Source organism: Erinaceus europaeus, chromosome 11 (assembly GCF_950295315.1).
Source record: "Erinaceus europaeus chromosome 11, mEriEur2.1, whole genome shotgun sequence".
Taxonomy (NCBI): Eukaryota; Metazoa; Chordata; class Mammalia; order Eulipotyphla; family Erinaceidae; genus Erinaceus; species Erinaceus europaeus.
This window is the reverse complement of record NC_080172.1, coordinates 2,756,308-2,775,191: the sequence shown is the minus strand read 5'-3', so window position 1 is coordinate 2,775,191 and position 18,884 is coordinate 2,756,308. Positions and strand designations below refer to the sequence as shown.

Genomic DNA, 18,884 nt, shown 5'->3' with positions numbered 1-18,884 from the left:
TACGATTTTAATGATGTTAAACTCAGCCCACTATATCATTATGACAGGACAATGGACTGTGCAATGCTGCCCAGGCAAGACCTGGAGGTAAATCATTACTGGGTGACAGGAGGTGGGGGACAGGGAGAAGGCTGGAAATAAAACCTGACTTGAACACGATGTGAATATTCCAAAGGCCTGATTGACTTAATAAGTGAAGTTTAGCCTGGCTCCTGATAACCAGACACTGACTCAGCTCTGACAAAGTCATTGGCCAGGAAGCAAATCTATAAACTCAGCAGGTTGAAAGGATATTTGTTCTTTGGCTTCTGGTTCTAATAAAGATCATGTCAATATGAAAATAGTATATAGCCTTTGGGTAGATCCAACATTAGTAATAAATAATGAAAAAAAAAAGAAGTAAAACTTTGAAAACCTGGTTACGTTTGTAATAACATCTCTAGTTATTACAATGTTTTAAACTATTCGAAGTCTTCAGAAAACCAGTTACTCTGAACTCACTGAAAGGAATTCAGTTTGGGGTGGGGGAGGAGGGCTCAGGTCCTGGAACAAGATGGTGGAGGAGAACCTGGGGGTGGCGGTAGAGTGTGTGATGTGGAAAACTGAGAAGTGTTCCGAGATCAGACGAGATCGGGCGTGTTCAGGGTGGTATGGCTGTAGACAAAACTGAGAAATGTTACACATGGACCAGCTACTATATTTTACTGTTGACTGTAAACTATTAATCTCCCCCATAAGGAAAAAAAAGGAATTCAGTTTTATAATGATTATTTAAATATTTAGCAACTGATTAGTACACTCAGTAATAAACAACATGCAAAACATACCCCTATCTCCAAGCATATGCCACAAACCAATTAAAAAAAAATCAGAGTAGCAACACATTACCAAAGCTTTTATTTCTTGAACTGCTACCTCTTCATTGTCTGGGCAATGAGACCTTTAACTGAAGCCACAAAATAGGCAAGGGGTACATGCTATATGTACCCCTCTAGTCCAAAGATGGCAAAATAGTCACAGAAATGGTTTATCACTTGGTGTCAAGACAGTGATTAGCTTTCTCTTTGATACAGATATATCAGCTAGATACAGAGAGAAATTGAGAGTGGAGGGGAGAGAGAGAGGGAGAGAAACAGAGAGACACCTGCAGCCCTGTTGCACTACTTAAGAAGCTTTTCCCCTGCAGGTGGGGACCAGGGGCTTGAACCTAGGTCCTTGCATTCTGTAATGTGTGTGCTTAAACCAGGGGCACCACTGCCCAGCCCTTCCCTTTGATATCTTTTATTCTTTTTCCAACGTTCCTATAATTAGGATTTTTAAAAATCCTTTTTCTGAAAAGAGATCGGGTACATCTGTCAACTTGGTGGAATCTCTTTCCATGAGGCTATGTCCAAACCAGTTCTCTGAGGCTGCTATGTTGGGCTAGCGTCTCGAGAGGGAGAGAGATGATCCAGGAACCAAGCTCATGGTGAAAAGGCAATTCAAATCTTTATTCATGCGAGCGCCCCAGAGTTGGACGGTAGGACATCTGGTTAAGCCACGTGGTGCAAACCGCAATGGCCAGCGTCAGCCTCCTGGTCTGCACCCGCCCTCCTCCAGGTAGGGACACGAAAGAGACAAGACAGAAACGGAAGTGGCTTGACAATACCATACATGGTTAGGAAAGGGGTGGAGAAAGGTAAAGGGGGCTGGGAATGGCATGGACTTCCCTGACAACTGTTGCTAGGGGTTCAACTGGTAGGATTAGCAATACCCTATGGGAAATTAGGAAGGATACCTTTAGTCATTTGTAAGACAAAGCGGAAGATTGATACGTAGATAATAAAAGGGTGGGCCATAGTATCAGGAATACAGGGTGGTTTGTGAGGCAGGGAGAGGATGGATGTTCCCTCGAGTCAAGGCCTGCCAAACTCAACCACATCCTCACAATTTCCTCACACTGCTGATGCTGACACTTGCTGGAATCTGGACCTGAGAACTTCAGGCTACACCGACACTTAGAGTGCCAGGCGGTGGTCAGGAGGTTGGCCTCAGAAATCAAGTGAGAAGGTGCAGGGCAGGCCAAGAGGAAAGCAGGTGCGGGTAGGAAGCACAGGTAGGAACATGGGATGATCTTGAAAGGTCTGCTAAGTCCAGAGGAAGAAGACGTATCTGTAAGGCCAAGAGCAGATGCTGTCAACCAAGTTAGGTCCACACTGGAGCAAGGAGACAGTGGGTACCAAAGGCTTATTTCTGCCTAGCTCCAGACTGAAGTCAGAACTTCAGCCACACTTAATTCCCTACTAGATGATGAAAACCCTTTACATCTGCAAAGTTGTCTACTAGCCAGGAGATAGTGACCATGACATGTTCAGCCAGAAAGAGAAGGATGAAGATGGGATGACCCCACTCATGGACAGAAGTTAAAAAAACAAGATCAGAAGGGAAAACACAAAGCAGAGCTTGGACTGGAGTTGGTGTGCTGCACTAAAGTCAAAGACTCTGGGGTGGGGGAGTTGGGGTGGGGATTCAGCTCCTGGAACATGGTGGCAGAGGAGAACCTAGTGGGGGGTTGAATTGTTATGTGGAAAACTGGGAAATGTTACGCATGTACAAACTACTGTATTTACTGTCGACTGTAAACCATTAATCCCCCAATAAGGAAACAAGACAAAAAAAGACATGTTCATTTATTTCCCAAATCACTTAGACCAATGCAGAGAGGGCACGCCCCTGGGCACTTCATAAGAAGTTACCCACCTTCCAGATATGTCTTGACCAGCAGAGGAGAGGATCAGTCTGACTTTAGTAAAGGATTGTGTTTTCTTTCTTTTAATTTTTTTAAAATTTTATTTATTCATGAGAAAGATAGGAGGAGAGAGAAAGAACCAGACATCACTCTGGCACATGTGCTGCTGGGGATCGAACTCAGGACCTCATGCTTGAGAGTCCAAAGCTTTACCACTGCGCCACCTCCCTGACCACAGATCACAGGGATTGTGTTTTAAACCACCATGGGGCAGGGGGAAATGTTGACAGGAAAATCTTTAGAGACATTTGCAATTTCCCACTTGTCTGCCAAAGCACAGCCAAGCACAGAGGACATTTTACACAGAGAAGGGGAGAGAGAATGCCGGGGGTTCTGTGTCCTGGGTAAAGCTTTTGAAGGGAAGAGGCGGTCCTGCTTCAGGTCAGCACTGAGGAAGGACTTGCCCCATGAGCGAGTGCTCCAGGGCGGGGAGAGGAAACCCCAGAAAATGCCGCAGTAAAACAGTGATAAGCAGAAAGTTCACTGTTTAAGGAGCGGAGCAGGAAAAGTAACTCAGAACTGCAGCAAACAAGTGATGGAAGCCAGAGTGCAGATCTAGATAACATTTTAAATTTAATTTAATTCTCTGTCTTCCCCTCTTCTCTCCATTTCTCTCTGTCCTGTGCTATGTTGTACTTTTAAGTTATCTCTTTATAAGCTTCTTAACATCAATACTCCAGGTGTCCACTGGAGGGGAATCAATGTGAATTTCTACAGATAGCCCCATGGGATACAGATTTGGAGATTACCACTAGAATGCAGGGGAAAAGAAAAGAAAAAAAAAAAAAAAAAAAACCAGTAAGGGCAGCATCAGCTCAAGGTGGCTGGTTTAGCAGGTCACAAAAGCTCTACCAACTGAGGTGTTAAGTGAGCCTTTTAAGCTGATAAGAATGTTAGGAAGCACATTTGAAAATACTCCTCACAATAAGAACTTGTGCACAGAAAGGCCGGCATAATTACACCAGCTACATATGAGGAGGCAGACACAGAAATGCTTTCTTTTTTCCAGTTGTTTTAAATTATTGGACTAGAAAGAAGTTGTAGAAAAGCACCTACATTTGGTCTGTATTTCTAGCATCTGTCATCTTTCAAAGAAGTCTTGTGAGTCCTGACGGGGGGCGGGAGACGGTCAAGTCCTATGGCGTAATGAAAATTCTTTTCTGCTGGGTCAACACTGTAATGAATTATTATAGACACGTTTTCCTTTGGAGAGGAAAAGAGCCAGGAAGAAGGGAATATAAACCACCAGGCAGAACACTTTGCCAGGAAAGTGACTCCTAGTGATACAGACACAAGGCAGATGCTTCAAAGAAAGTTAAAATGGAATTAGGTCTGAAGTCTCCCAGCCATTACCTGTGTATGTGCAGGAAACAGCTACAAACTGGACTTGTAGAGTAACCGTTTACCATCCAAAAGTCACATTTCCTCCAAGCCAACAAGACAGAAAAATATTTCTGAAGTAGCACTTTCAGCATTGTGAAAAGGCCAAATATCAACTACTTTCACATAAATAATGAATTCATCTCAACTTGACTAGAGTAATTCTGTTTTCTTCTTTATCCAGAGGGCAACAGATCTACTGGCCAAACCGTCAAGAAGAAACCATCCTTAAAGTGAATTTTATTACTCTAACAATAAACCAAACTTGCTATTTTAAAAGGAAAAAATGACTATTAAAGTGATTCATGGGAGTTGGGCGGTAGCGCAGTGGGTTAAGCCCATGTGATGCAAAGCACAAGGACCGGCGTAAGGATCCTGGTTCGAGCCCCCGGCTCCCCACCTGCAGGGGAGTCGCTTCACAGGCGGTGAAGCAGGTCTGCAGGTGTCTGTCTTTCTCTCCTCCTCTCTGTCTTCCCCTTCTCTCTCCATTTCTCTCTGTCCTAGCCAACAATGATGACATCAATGACAACAGCAATAACTACAACAATAAAACAACAAGGGCAACATAAGGGAATAAATAAATATAAGAAAATTATAAAAATGAAGTGATTCATTTGACATCATATATATAGGAGAGCAGTGCTCTCTCCGATATATTATATCTCTCTCTCCGATATAATATATATAATTCACATTATATATATTGTATCGGAGACAGAGCACTGCTTGGCTCTGAACATTGATGGAGTTGGGGATCAAGTTCAGCCCCTCTTGCATGAACGTGTGGGTGAGTGACCAGGCAGTTTCCAGGCACCCAGCTCAGTTATATCAGTAAAAGACATCTGTAAACTATGGAACAACTCAAGATCATGATAGTACATATTCAAACGTCCTAAGACGTTTTAGCTTAAATTTACTCCTTACTATACTTCCAGGTCTTTTCACTTATTTTTTTCTGGTTTTCTTAATATGAATGAGATTGAAAATTTGGGTAATGAGACCCCAAGTTTAAGAAGTGTCTTTCAGCGACAGTTGCTTTAATTTTGCACCAGCAAATTCAAGATTAATAAAAGGTTTTAATAAAAGGTTCTTCAGGTTGTTAGAATGACGCCAGTACTGTTTTAAAAGTGCAGCAGTAAGTGGTAAGGGACGCAGCCTGGTGGTGGAGTGGGGAGCTTCCATGCGTGAGGCCCCACATTTGACCGGAAACCCTGCACGTGCTACTGCAGTGCTGTAGTTCTCTCTCTCCTTCTCTGCTGTTAAAGTGACGGCAGACAGCTTCCCAGGCAATATTTTTAACCCATCTGCATGGTAGCTATCAGGCTCAGAAAAAAATTACTAAACTTATGAGCCCCTTGGAACATATCTAAAATAGACTTCCGGGAGCCGGGCAGTAGCGCAGTTGGTTAAGTGCACATGGCACAAAGTATAAGGACAGGCTTAAGGATCCTGGTTCGAGCCCCCAGCTCCCCACCTGCAGCTTCACAGGTGGTGAAGCAGGTCTGCAGGTGTCTATCTTTCTCTCCCCCTCCTCTCTACATTTCTCTCTGTCCTAGCCAACAACAATGACATCAATAACAACAACAATAAAAACAACTACAACAACAAAAGGGAATAAATATAAAAAAAAAATAGACTTCCCAGCTCCTTCCCAACAGAGGACTCCTAGTTTCATCTGCTCTATTCACACCTTTGGGTTCCTGATTATTGAACAATTTGCTTTATATCTTAGCACCTTTCAGTCACCAAATTGCAGACACTACCACAACGCCAACCTGACTTCTCTGGGCAGACAACCTCACAATGTGTCCTGGAACCTCACCTCCCCAGAGCCCTGCCCCACTAAGGAAAGACAGAGACAAGCTGGGGGGGGGGGGTGTGGATCCACCTGCCAACACCCATGCCCAGTGGAGAAGCAATGACAGAAGCCAGAACTCCCACCTTCTGCTCCTCATAAAGAATTTGGGTCCAGGCTCCCAGAGGGATAAAGAACAGGGCAGCTTCCAATGGAGGGGATGGGACAGGGAGCTCTGGTGGTGGGAACTGTGTGGGATTGTACCCCTGTGATTTTATGATCTTGTTCATCATTATTAAATCACTAATAAATTAAAATAAAATGATGGGAAGAAATGTATACTGGGAGTGAGTGTTCTGCAGATGCTTGTCATGGGGAGATCAGGAATCTTGCTGATGTGTCCACAACCACACTATAAGATCATTGACCCCAGGAATCGGGCGGTAGTGCAGTGGGTTAAGCACACATGGTGCAAAGCTCAAGGACCGTCATAAGGATCCTGGTTCGAGCCCCCGGCTCCCCACCTGCAGGGGAGTCACTTCCCAGGCGGTGAAGCAGGTCTGCAGGTGTCTGTCTTTCTCTCCCCGTCTCTGTCTTCCCCTCCTCTCTCCATTTCTCTCTGTCCTACCCAACAAGCACGACATCAACAATAATAATAACCACAACAACAATAAAAAAGAAACAAGGGCAACAAAAAGGAAACAAATAAATAAATATTTTTAAAAAGATCATTAACCCCCAGTGAAAGGATCACAAGTAAACCTTTACGAAAAGCCTGATGTAGTGGCTTTACTAAAATCGACTCCCTAAATCTCAGCTTTATTTTTCTCACCTTAGTGCATGAATGCAATATATCATCCTGGGTATGTTCTTTCGGTCATAGACATCTGTTGTTTCTGGATAAAATATCTGGAAGAAAAAAAAAAGCAAAACACGTGTTTATTATTTGTGGCTTTTCACAGTTACGTTACATCTCCCCAAGGATTCTACTTTGAGGGCCCTGGACAGATTGTCCTCTGTGTTTCAGTGCAGAGGAAGCACTCAGTCACTGCTCTAGGAGAGGGCAGTGGCCACGGCTGAGGCCTGGCCTCACAGTTTCCTTCCTACTAGCTGCATCAGTGTGTGCGTGTGTGTGTGTGTGTGTGTGTGTGTGTATAGGGGGGTGCCCAGTCTGCATCACTGTGTGTGTGTGTGTGTGTGTGTGTATGGGGAAGGTGCCCAGTCTGCATCACTGTGTGTGTGTGTGTGTGTGTGTGTGTATGGGGAAGGTGCCCAGTCTGCATCAGTGTGTGTGTGTGTGTGTGTGTGTGTGTATAGGGGGGTGCCCAGTCTGCATCACTGTGTGTGTGTGTGTGTGTGTGTGTATGGGGAAGGTGCCCAGTCTGCATCAGTGTGTGTGTATGTGTGTGTGTGTATGGGGAAGGTGCCCAGTCTGCATCAGTGTGTGTGTGTGTGTGTGTGTGTGTATAGGGGGGTGCCCAGTCTGCATCAGTGTGTGTGTGTGTGTGTATGGGGGGGTGCCCACTCTGCATCTGTGTGTGTGTATAGGGGGGTGCCCAGTCTGCATCACTGTGTGTGTGTGTGTGTGTGTGTGTGTATGGGGAAGGTGCCCAGTCTGCATCAGTGTGTGTGTGTGTGTGTGTGTGTGTGTGTGTGTGTATAGGGGGGTGCCCAGTCTGCATCAGTGTGTGTGTGTGTGTGTATGGGGAGGGTGCCCAGTCTGCATCAGTGTGTGCGTGTGTGTGTATGTGTGTGTGTGTGTGTGTGTATAGGGGGGTGCCCAGTCTGCATCAGTGTGTGTGTGTGTGTGTATGGGGAGGGTGCCCAGTCTGCATCAGTGTGTGCGTGTGTGTGTATGTGTGTGTGTGTGTGTGTATAGGGGGGTGCCCAGTCTGCATCAGTGTGTGTGTGTGTGTGTATGGGGAGGGTGCCCAGTCTGCATCAGTGTGTGCGTGTGTGTGTATGTGTGTGTGTGTGTGTGTGTATAGGGGGGTGCCCAGTCTGCATCAGTGTGTGTGTGTGTATGTATAGGGGGGTGCCCAGTCTGCATCAGTGTGTGTGTGTGTGTGTGTGTGTGTGTGTATAGGGGGGTGCCCAGTCTGCATCAGTGTGTGTATGTGTGTGTGTGTGTATGGGGAAGGTGCCCAGTCTGCCACTCCAGGAAGGCTACACCTACAGGGGCTGAGTGGAAGCTGTCCACTATGGAGTGTGAGGCCGAGTAGGCTCTGCTTTCTGCAGTAAAATCGGTGACTCCCACAGGCCCTAGGGCCTGAGAAACATGTCCTTTACTGCAAAGTTAAAATGCCTGGCTACGGGAGTCGGGCTGTAGCGCAGCAAGTTAAGCGCAGGTGGCGCAAAGCACAAGGACCAGCATAAGGATCCCGGTTCGAACCCTGGCTCCCCACCTGCAGGGGAGTCGCTTCACAGGCGGTGAAGCAGGTCTGCAGGTGTCTGTCTTTCTGTCCCCCTCTCTGTCTTCCCCTCCTTTCTCCATTTCTCTCTGTCCTATCCAACAATGACAACAACAATAATAACTACAACAATAAAACAACAAGGGCAACAAAAGGGAATAAATAAATAAAATAAATATTTAAAAAAATTTTTAAAAATGTAAAAAAAATGCCTGGCTACACACAGTTCTGTAAATATATGCACACACACACACACACACACACACACACACACTCTGAGAGGTATTTTCCCCTGCATAAAGTAATACATGGGTCAAGCATGATGGAGAGGTTCCTATAGGATCATGGATGGGAGCCTTTTTCCTTTTTAAAATTATTTTTATTATATGTATTTATTTATTGGATATAGACAGTCAGAAATCGGGAGGGAGAGGAAGGGGCCAGGCAGTGGCACACTGCTAAGCGCACATAGTACTTAGTGCAAGGACCTGGGCAAGGATCCTGGTTTGAGTCCCTGGTTCCCCACCTGCAGAGGGATCACTTCACAAGTGGTGAAACAGGTCTGCAAGTGTCTATCTTTCTCTCCTTTTCTGTCTTTCCCTCCTCTCTCTATTTCTCTCTGTCCTATAAAAAAAGATACTGAAGAAATGACCACAGGAGTGGTGGATTTGTAGAGCAGGTACGGAGCCCCAGTGATAATCCTGAACCCTGGAGGCATAAAACAAAAAAAGAAGAAAAAAAAAAGAAAGAAATTGAGAGGGATAAGGGAAATAGAGAGGAAGAGAGACAGAAAGACACCTGCAGCCCTACTTCCCCATTCACAAAGCTTTCTCCCAGTAGGTGGAGACCAAGGGACTGGAACCTTGGTCCTTGCACATGGTACCAGGTGCGCTCGGCCAGGTGTGCCACCACCAGGGCCCATGGCCCCTCTCTGAGTGTCAGCTGGGGGGGGAGGAGGAAGGAATTAGTATGTCGGCTAGGAACAAGGAACAGGTACGTGGTGACGACGAGCTTGTCTGCTAGGTGAGTGTGCCTTTTTTATCTACCTAGGTCATTTGGATATTTATGGTATCATTTGTGGGTCATGCTGTGAACAAAACTCCTTGACTTACTGAAATTACACTCCAGCCTGTGGCTCTGTAGCAGTCAGACCACAGGATTCCGAGGGCCATGTAAGAAGGCCTGGGGCCTGGGCGTTCCTCACCCCTGCTCTAGACAATGCCTGGAGCATTTTAATACAGAAACTGCCAGCTTTGTTTGTGAAGTAACCTCCCAGCAGGCGGGGAGCCGGCAGCTTAAACCAGGCTCCCTACTAAGTGCCCCTAACCCGCTGCGCTACCACCCAGCCCCCAAACCGACTGTCTCTAATGTTTCTTGCATATTTTTGAACTGCATTTGAATCAGTTCTCCATGGCTGAGTGAGTTTCTCCCCAATTTTTCCTCTGTTTCAAGTCATTTCATCACGTATCCAAAATTCTTTTGGATAAACACCTAAATGTGAAGATACCACATTCAAAACCCAGGAGAGGGTTGGGGAGACAGCGTGATGGTTATGTGAATGACTTCCAAGCCTGAGGCACCAGCATAAGCCAGAGCTGAGCAGTGCTCTGGGGAGAAAAAAAAAAAAAGAGATTTCAAAGTGGAGTACCAGACCTATCTGTTCCCAAGCAGCAAGGGATAAAAGATTAATTAAACTTGAAGCTTCTGAGATTAAGATAAGCATATTGATACCGTTTGCTTTCAGTAAATGTTTTATAAAATTTGACATAAAATGAAACTCAAATTGTGTACCATATGGCAGTATTTGATACTCAAGTACTATATTTGCACATACAAAGAAACAGCTAAGGAAACTCAGGAGCAAAGTTAACTGAGCTGTAAATACGACACAAATATATAGTCACCCTATCTATCTATCTATCTATCTATCTATCTATCTATCTATCTGCTTTATTCATCAGTAAAAGCATGCTTTGATCTTATTTATTTATTTTTATTTATTTATTTATTTATTTATTTTTAGCAGAGCACTGCTCAGCTCTGGTTTATGGTGGTTGAGCCTGGGAATCTGGAGCCTCAGGCATGAGGGTCTTTGCAGAACCATGATGCTGTCTGCCCTTGCCCGGCCTTATTTAGTCTGTATACACTCTTGTCCCTGACTCTACCAATCTGCGCACACATTTGATTCTGAGTTTTCACTACGCAGCACTTTGTATATATACCTTTTGAATTTTAGATACACAGAGAGGCAGAGGGACAGTGTGGGACAGAGACCACAACATCAAAGCTTCCTTCAGTGTGGTGGGACCCAGGTTCTAACCTGGGTGGTGCACATGGCAAAGCAGCACAGGGTCCAAATTGTCGGGCTAGCTTCTGGGGGCGGGGGGAGGGAGACGACCAGGGACTCATGGCTGAGTGGTACGTAGTTCAGTCTTTATTCATGTGGAACGCAGCACAATCTAAGCTATCTCTAATCACAATCTTGTCCTTATGAGTGACTTTGACTTTACAGAGATGGGCAGATGTAGTGGGAGAGAGTTAAGATCTTTTTTTAAGGAAATGTCTGGATTTCTATTCAGGGTCTCCTCATCTATCCCCGAGGCGCTGGCGCAATCTGCTGCTGTAGTCAGCATCTCCCAGTCTGCCAAACCATTTTCCACACTGAAATAAATGCTTGCACGCTGCCCCCTTGGGGGCCCCGGTTCTAATCTGAGCCCCTCAAGACTTACCTTGGGTAGACCGATGGATTCCATTGCTCTTAACCACTGGACTGTATTATCCGTGTGTCGAAAGTGAAGTCCAGACTTCTAATGAGGGTAGGGATAGAGAGAAGGAAAGAAGAGGTTGCTCAACAAGTGAATCTTTTGGAACGACCTTTTTCAATGAGCGTAACACTTTTTGCTGCATTTCTCCTGGGACAGCAAAGGAAGCCAGACCATCTCAGGTCACTCAGCTATCTGTGATGGGCCATTTCGGTTTCCATAATTCCCACCCTTGAAGTCATTCTGGACTAGGACCTCAAAGACCGTTGGGTGTCTTGCCCATGTCTGTGTGTGCATGCTAGTGCACTCGCTCCCACTGACAACCAACCGTGGCTGAGCAGCCCAGCTATTCAGGAAAGACACGGAATGTCACGTACTAAAGACGAGAGTGAGGCCCAGCTGGTGGTTCACCCGGTGGCGTACACACTCCCACCACGTGCAGGGCCTGGGCGCACGCCACCCGGCCCCGCCTGCAGGGAGGCAGCTTCCTGAGTGGCGGTGCAGTGGTGCTGCGGGCATCACTTATCCTATGTCTACCTCTCAGCTTCAATAAAAAGCAAAGGGGCCAGGCGGTGAGTACGTGGTCGGGTGCACATGTTACAATGCGCGAGGACCCGGGTTTGAGCGCTTGACCGGGGGAAGCTCTGCAAGTGGTGAAGCAGGGCTGCAGGTGTCTCTGCCTCTCCCATCTCTGCCTCTCCTTCCCCTTGATTTCTGACTGTTTCTGTCCAATAAATAAATAAAGATAATAAAAGCAAAGAAAGGAGAGATGAGAGAGAGAGAGAGAGAGAGAGAGAGAGAATGAATGGCTGATGAGAATGGTAAAATAGTGCACTGAGCCCCAAGATGCTAGTGGCCAGAAAAAAAACAGACTGAAACAAATATCTTCTCCCTGAGGTTTTAGTTTCTCCCGCACTGTGCCGGTGTCACAGAAAACACAGAAAGGTCCAGCTCCCGCAGACCCCGAGTGTGGGCTGGGGATGGGAGCAGAGAGTGTGCAGGCTTGACTCTCCCACACAGAACACTCAGCTCTGAGTGAACGCGGGGCCACGGCTGCACGAAGCCCCCCCCCCCCCCCCCCCCCCCGTCTGCTCCACTTGAAGCCGCCAGCGCAGGCACCGAGGTCTTTCTGACATTCGGCAAGGGAGCACATGCCCTTGGGGACACGCTGCGGAGCAGGCGGCCGCGCTTGATAGCTGCAGTCTGAGCTCCCTGAGTGCGTGGCTTCCAGATGGCACATCAAGGGGCTGCTCCCCGGTGAGCGGCCATCCTTGCATTTCAGCATTTTAGCCGCGTGATTTAGTGCCTCTGGAAGGGACCGCATGACAGGCTTCAGTGCGGAAGAATTAGAACAGGGAGTGATGTCTCCTGGCCGTTGCTAGCAGTCTTTTAACATTTTTTTGTAAAAGAAATGAAACGTCCTTAATATGAGATCTTGTGACTACACGTCAAAGGGCTAAAAGTTCTCCTCCGAGGACATTAGAGATTTCTGGGGACTTAACACAAAGGCAGGACGTGAAAAAGTTTCTTTTTTTCCACCAGTTACTAGAGACGTTGTTCCATGTGTCTCGTTTGCTTCCACATCACAACTGCCAGGAACCTCCCTCCTTCTCCGACTGTTTCTTTCTACGCCTCTCCTTTTATTCCTGTTAATTCAATTAATTAATTAATTAATTAATTAATTCAATTAATTTATTAATGTATTTATTATTGGATAGAGACAGAGAAATTGAGAGGGAGAGAGAGAGAGAGAGAGACCCCTGCAGCCCTGCTTCACCACCTGTGAAGCTCTCCCCCTGTAGGTGGGGACCAGGGGCTTGGACCCAGGTCCTTGCGCACTGTAATGTGAGCACTTAAACAGGTGTGTCACTGCCTGGCCCCAGTATCTCTTTTTCTAGGTACAACTTCTAGGGGCCTGATGGGATGTATGATGGCCCAGCTGACCCTCACACATTTTGCTCAGGGACGTCACCACCTGTTGCAAATACGCTTTATCTGTGCAACAAGTCTGGAAGTACATTCCTGGTAGTCACACCCCACAGTCGCTGTTCGTTCAAACAGGTGGATCTGCGATGCCAGGTGGGAGGAAATCTGTTGGCGTTGCCCTAGTGGGGGGCAGGTGGTGATGCTCCTGGCTGAGCACAAGTTACAGGGCACCAGGACTCTGATGTGGGGGCAGCCGGTGTTTTACAGCCTCGGTCTGAGCAGATCCTGCAGCATGAGCCCGAGTAAGTAAAGACAAAACAATAAAGTTGTTGCTGGGAGCCAGGTGGTAGCACAGCGGGTTAAGCACAGGTGGCACAAAGCGCAAGGACCGGCGTAAGGATCCCGGTTCGAGCCCCCGGCTCCCCACCTGCAGGGGAGTCGCTTCACAGGCGGTGAAGCAGGTCTGCAGGTGTCTCTCTCTCTCTCTCTTTCTGTCTTCCCCTCCTCTCTCCATTTCTCTCTGTCCTATCCAACAACAACAACAATAACTACAACAATAATAGCTACAATAATAAAACAACAAGGGCAACAAAAGGGAAAAAATAAATATATTTTTTAAAAAAGTTGTAAAGGTTCCATGCCTGCCCTATAAAAAGAAACCTCATGCAATGGGTGTGATGTGCTAGGAGGAGAAACAAGAGCTCTGTGCTTGGAAATGTGCTTTTGTCTTTCTGGACTGATTCTCAGCAGAGAAAAGGTTCAAACAAAATGGATCAAATCTCGTGTCAGAGTAAGCATAGCCTAGCGTCATCCCCATCAGTGAAGTCTACGGTGCTGTTCATACTACGAGGCTTAGGCTGTGCTACAACTTTTTTTTTTAAAACCATAGTGTTGTTAAAATTCGGTGGCTCTAGCCGGCCGGGCTAGCTTCACGGGTGGGTAACAGAGACGCGGAGACAACGGCTGGGCAGGGAAGCTGTATTTCTTTATTCACGAACAACGATTCATAAACTAACCCAAACCAATCACCACACAGATCTGTCCTGCATCCTTCCCCCGCAGCAGCGCCAAGCACTCTCTCTAACTCTGCCACTCTGGAACCCTCTCGGGGTTCCTTGGGGCGGGGCCAAGCAGGCCCACGAAACTAACAGGACTGATCCAATTCTCCTGGCGGGGGAGAGCTAGAACAAACCAATGTAAAGCATACAACACCAGAGCATTGCTCATTTTCAGCTTATGGTGGTGTGGGGGAACCGAACCTGGGACTTCAGAGTGTCCAGCACTAGAGTGTCTTTGCATAACCACGATGATATCTACTCCCACAACTGAGACCTAGTCTACAGAAGAAATGAGGTCTGAGAAAACAGTTCACGGCTTCGCCGCTCACATGGCCCAGGTTTGAGTCCGGCCCTCACATCTCGCTGAGAGAAGCTCTGGTGTTTTGGTTTCTTCATTCTCTCTGCCACTTTATTAGAAAAAAAAAAATGACAGAAACAGAATCATGCTCCAAAATATGGACAAACGTAAGTTTACTCTGTACCACATGTATACTAATGGTTTTTCTTTTCTTTTTTCTTTACTTTTTAAAGTATTTACCAACATTGAAAGAAATGAATGCTAGCACTAGATTTTTTTCTTCTTTTTACCTGGGCCCTGCTCAGCTCTGGGGGGATTGAACCTGGGACTCAGGAGCTTCAGACATGAGAGACCCTTTGGTCTCTCATAATGGTGAACGTTATGGTTAACGTTATGCCATCTACCTTTGTCCAGCATGAACTCTTATTTCATTAAATTCTTGTAAAAGTTACAACAAGTTGAGGTTCTGAAGTGAAAAAATGTGACTCCATGAATTCATTCTAACAATCACAAACACTTCGATTTGTGTGATTCAAGGCAGGAAGTCTTGCTCAATTGCCTTCTGATTCAATCACAAAAAAGAAGGACCCATACAATCTGTCGATTCATCTTGTCCACTAACCTACAGGCTTACTCCAACATTCTCTCTGAATTCAGCTGCACATTATCAAAACTAAATTTCATCTCGATAACAACTGAAGTATATTATAAATCAGGCAGTAATTAGGAAATCACTCCTTTTCTGACCATACTGCATGTCCCTGAGATTGCACGGGAAATAACTTTATATTTGAAAATCCACATGTAAAGATAGTAGTAGACAAAAACCAAATATGATATATTAAGAAAATAACTAAGTTCCAGAGATGGTTTAGAAACTCTGAGGTAGATAAAGCAATTGAATATTCCTGAACAAACCACACATTTGCATTTTCTCTTCTAAACAAAGGACATGTTTTAAGATGGCATTTATTTTTTCTTCTTCAATTTTCAAATGGAAAGTTCCAAACGTGAAAACAACATACAATTATAAATCCCTATGTGTCCACCACCTGAGCTCAATAATTTTGAACTCATGGCCAGTTTTGCATTGTTTATCTTTCTTCTTTCCAATTATTTTGGACCAAATTTTAGCTACCACTTTGTCCATTAATACTCAAGACAGGAATCTTAGTGTGCTTAACCAGGTGCACCAACCACCGCCCAGCACCCAAGACAGGCATCTTAGACAAAAACAGTAGAAGAGCTGAATTGACACAGGATACTTTATCTTGGTTTTGGTTAATATCCCGTGTGTCTTTCTTTCCAAATTAGCCAGGAAACATTTTTTCCCCCTAAACTCATTGCATACAAAAAGGTCAGTCTTATTTTGTTTTAAAAACCAAACAGTGAGACATTTCTATTTGATTGGTCAACGTTACACTCTCTCTCTTTTTTAATCACACTGGCCCTAGTTCTTTAGGGGCACAAGTTCAAGTCCCAGCTGGGTACTTTATTCCTGGATGTGAACAAGAGAAGTCATAAACCATTGGTGGTGAAAACAGGAGGGGTGAGGGGCCCCTATTTATTTTCACATTTATTGGTACTAATAAAAATGACCTCCATGAAGTCGTGATGGTGGGGGGTCTGGGAGACCCACAAATCAGAGGTCTCTCAGTCCCAGCCCTGAAACAGAAACTCTCTGCTGTTAAAAATGTGGCTGCCTCAGGAATCTTATTATTAACAGGCTTCAAAGACCAAAGGACCCACCCCCCTGGTATCCCCACCCCATCAAAGACTTGTAGAAACGTTAAGAGTTGAAGAAGGAAAGGAAATGAAATACTGAACTCTCACTCTTAAGTAGAAGCCAGGGCCAATCTGATCCCAGTTTACCTTGTAGCGTGTTTGTTCCACATCGTAGATCTTTTTTTCCGACACCATCTTTGGTGCAAAGAACTTGGCCAACTTTGCAAGGTAAACACCATTCCGGAGCCCTTCTTCCAGCTCCGTGGTGGGTGGCAGTTCCTCCACCAAACAGACTTCCATCCACCTAGAGGAATTAAAGCAAAAACAGAGACTTAAAGTCGCTTTAATTGGGTAACTTCCTCCCCACCCCCCAGTGACGCAGTGGTGTGTGTGTGTGTGTGTGTGTGTGTGTGTGTGTGTGTGTGTGTGTGTGTGTGTGTTGCAGACAATAAAGGGTGCAGGAAATTAATCCTTTTTAGGTGTCAAAGGTGGAAAAGGGGGACTTTCTGGATGGGAAGGAGAATCATCATGTGAGATAAACAAGGAGAATCAAAGCCCAGAGGCACTGAGCTTGTCAGGTTCACCTTTTCTAGAGTTTCTGCCAATTCTCTTTTGTGCTAAAGCAGGGAAAAAAAAAAGATTCTAAGTGTATATGCCCTTAAGTAGAAGAAACTCTTGTAAGCATTATGCTCTGGGGACAACATAGTTGAGTTACTATAGAATGTGTAGCTAGCTCAGGCCAAGAAACAACTACCAGAAAAAGTAGGAAAAGGGATGGAAAGGGGGGTATGGACACTCATCAAGGACGTCTCCTTCAAATAATATGCATTCTTTTCTCCGATACCAAGTACCTATCTCAACATGTTCACTTTTTTCTTTTCCTTTTTTTTTTTTTTTAAGATTTTATTTATTTATGAGAAAGACAGGAGGAGAGTGAAAGAACCAGACATCACTCTGGCACATGTGCTGCTGGGGATCAAACTCGGGACCTCATGCTTGAGAGTCCAAAGCTTTACCACTGCGCCATCTCCCGGACCACTCTCTTTTCTTTTTTTTTTTTTTTTTTTGTGGAGGGGGTAGGTGGTTGTATTTACTAGGTTAAAAAAAATAGTACTTCAGGGTAGGGGTAGATAGCATAATGGTTATGCAAACAGACTTTCATGCCTGAGGCTCAAAAGTTCCAGGTTCAATCCCCTGCACCACCATAAGCCACCATAAGCCAAAAAAAGTACTTCAAAAAAAGCTTAAGATTAAATCTCAGAAAATTGCACCAGTATTGCAGAAAAGAGAGACCAAGGTTGCTGCTGACTCAAGGAAACAGGAGAAGCATGGCCAGGCCACTTCACATTTCACACTGGTGCGCCAAGGGTCTGCCACAACTGTGAGGCTAATGCTCCCCCTTCCTCCTCACGGAACTGACTACAAGACTCCAGGGGCAAGCGGGCTGCTCTGGGGAAGCCGAGCCCTCCCACTTCCTGCCACCGACCCACAAGCGAGTCTCCAAGTGTCAGTGTCAGCAACCTCCGTATATACAGACAGTAACTGTTGGTATGTTTCATATTGGTTTGCTTCCCTTCCCCCCACCTCTGAGAGAATTGGTTTGGCCCTTGCTAGTTTCGCGCCTCTTTCTCCCCGCCCCCTAAGCTAAGGACGTCCAGAGTCCCAGCAACAGTCACGGAGGGAGAATGATGGGGAAGCACATGGTGTGGTGATTTGCCCGTTCGTGAATAAAGATTAAACTGCAGCTTCTCAGCCCAGCCGTGTGTCCCCGAGTCTCTGTCTCTGTCTACCGCCGCAACACTAGCCCAGCCTGCTGGAGCTTCTGAACTTTAACAACAAATGGCGCCCACGTGGACCTGACCTGTGCATCTCTCAGAGAAGTGAAGACAATTTGGCTACCTATGCACTATGGCCTTCTCTTCTGCTTGTGAAGAGATCTCCAAAGGCCTCTGCCCTTTCTTCACGAGACTGTTTCACTGTTTCTGGAACATTTATCTCTGGACCACTCTGTGGTTTCCGCCCAACACCAGCCTGCAAGAGCCCAACACCAGCCTGCAAGAGCCCAACGCCAGCCCGCATGAGCCGGCTTTCCGCCGCGTGGCGCGGGACATTGGGCGCCGGCTCCCTCCACGCTGCTCGACATGGCAGGGCCATGGGGCAGGGCCGTGGCAGCCTATCCTGGCTGCCACCCCGTGACACCTCGGCCCGCACCTTCTGCATGGCTGGCCCGCCCGCCCTCGTGCTATGAAGTCTGGGCAGATCCCGGGCCACCCGGAGACCGCGTGCTCCCTACCGAAACTGGGCCCCCTGGCCGAGATCTCCAGCTCGGGTCTGAAGGCAGATGAGCTAGAATATGCAGAGATTTGTGCAGAGATCGCAACCTGCAATTCCTAGAAGTGAAGCTGCCCAAGAGGCCACCGCTGGACAACGCACTCTCTGAATGGCTAAGACAGTACAGATCTGAATTCGTGTTTGAAATGACATGTCTTCATAACAAAAGTTTCTCTCCTTGTGTACTAAAGACCATGTTTACATGTGTGTTTAAAGTTTGGTAACATTAACTTTAAGGTTAAGAATGTAACTTTAAGGATATATTCTTACCAGGCAAAGTTAAATGAAAAAGGTTTTCAACATAATTCTCATAAAGATAAAATTAACTTACATTTAAAGTCTGAGGTAAAAATTAGTTAAATATCAATATATTTTAACTAAGTTGGTCTGAAAAAAAAACCTGCGCACAC

The 18,884-nt window shown here is 45.9% G+C and overlaps 1 protein-coding gene across 1 annotated transcript in view; it reads right to left on the bottom strand.

Moving 5' to 3' along the window:
- The window catches only part of IQGAP2 (IQ motif containing GTPase activating protein 2), a 162,097-nt gene extending 145,654 nt beyond the window's left edge, over window positions 1-16,443 (bottom strand). Inside the window, exons 1-3 of the mRNA XM_007518536.3 lie at window positions 16,291-16,443; window positions 11,104-11,181; window positions 6,796-6,872 (exon numbers count right to left, since the gene is read on the bottom strand). Coding sequence (XP_007518598.2) covers window positions 6,796-6,872; window positions 11,104-11,181; window positions 16,291-16,443 — 308 coding nt within the window. The remainder of the gene's footprint in view (window positions 1-6,795; window positions 6,873-11,103; window positions 11,182-16,290) is intronic.
- Window positions 16,444-18,884: the final 2,441 nt, after the last annotated feature.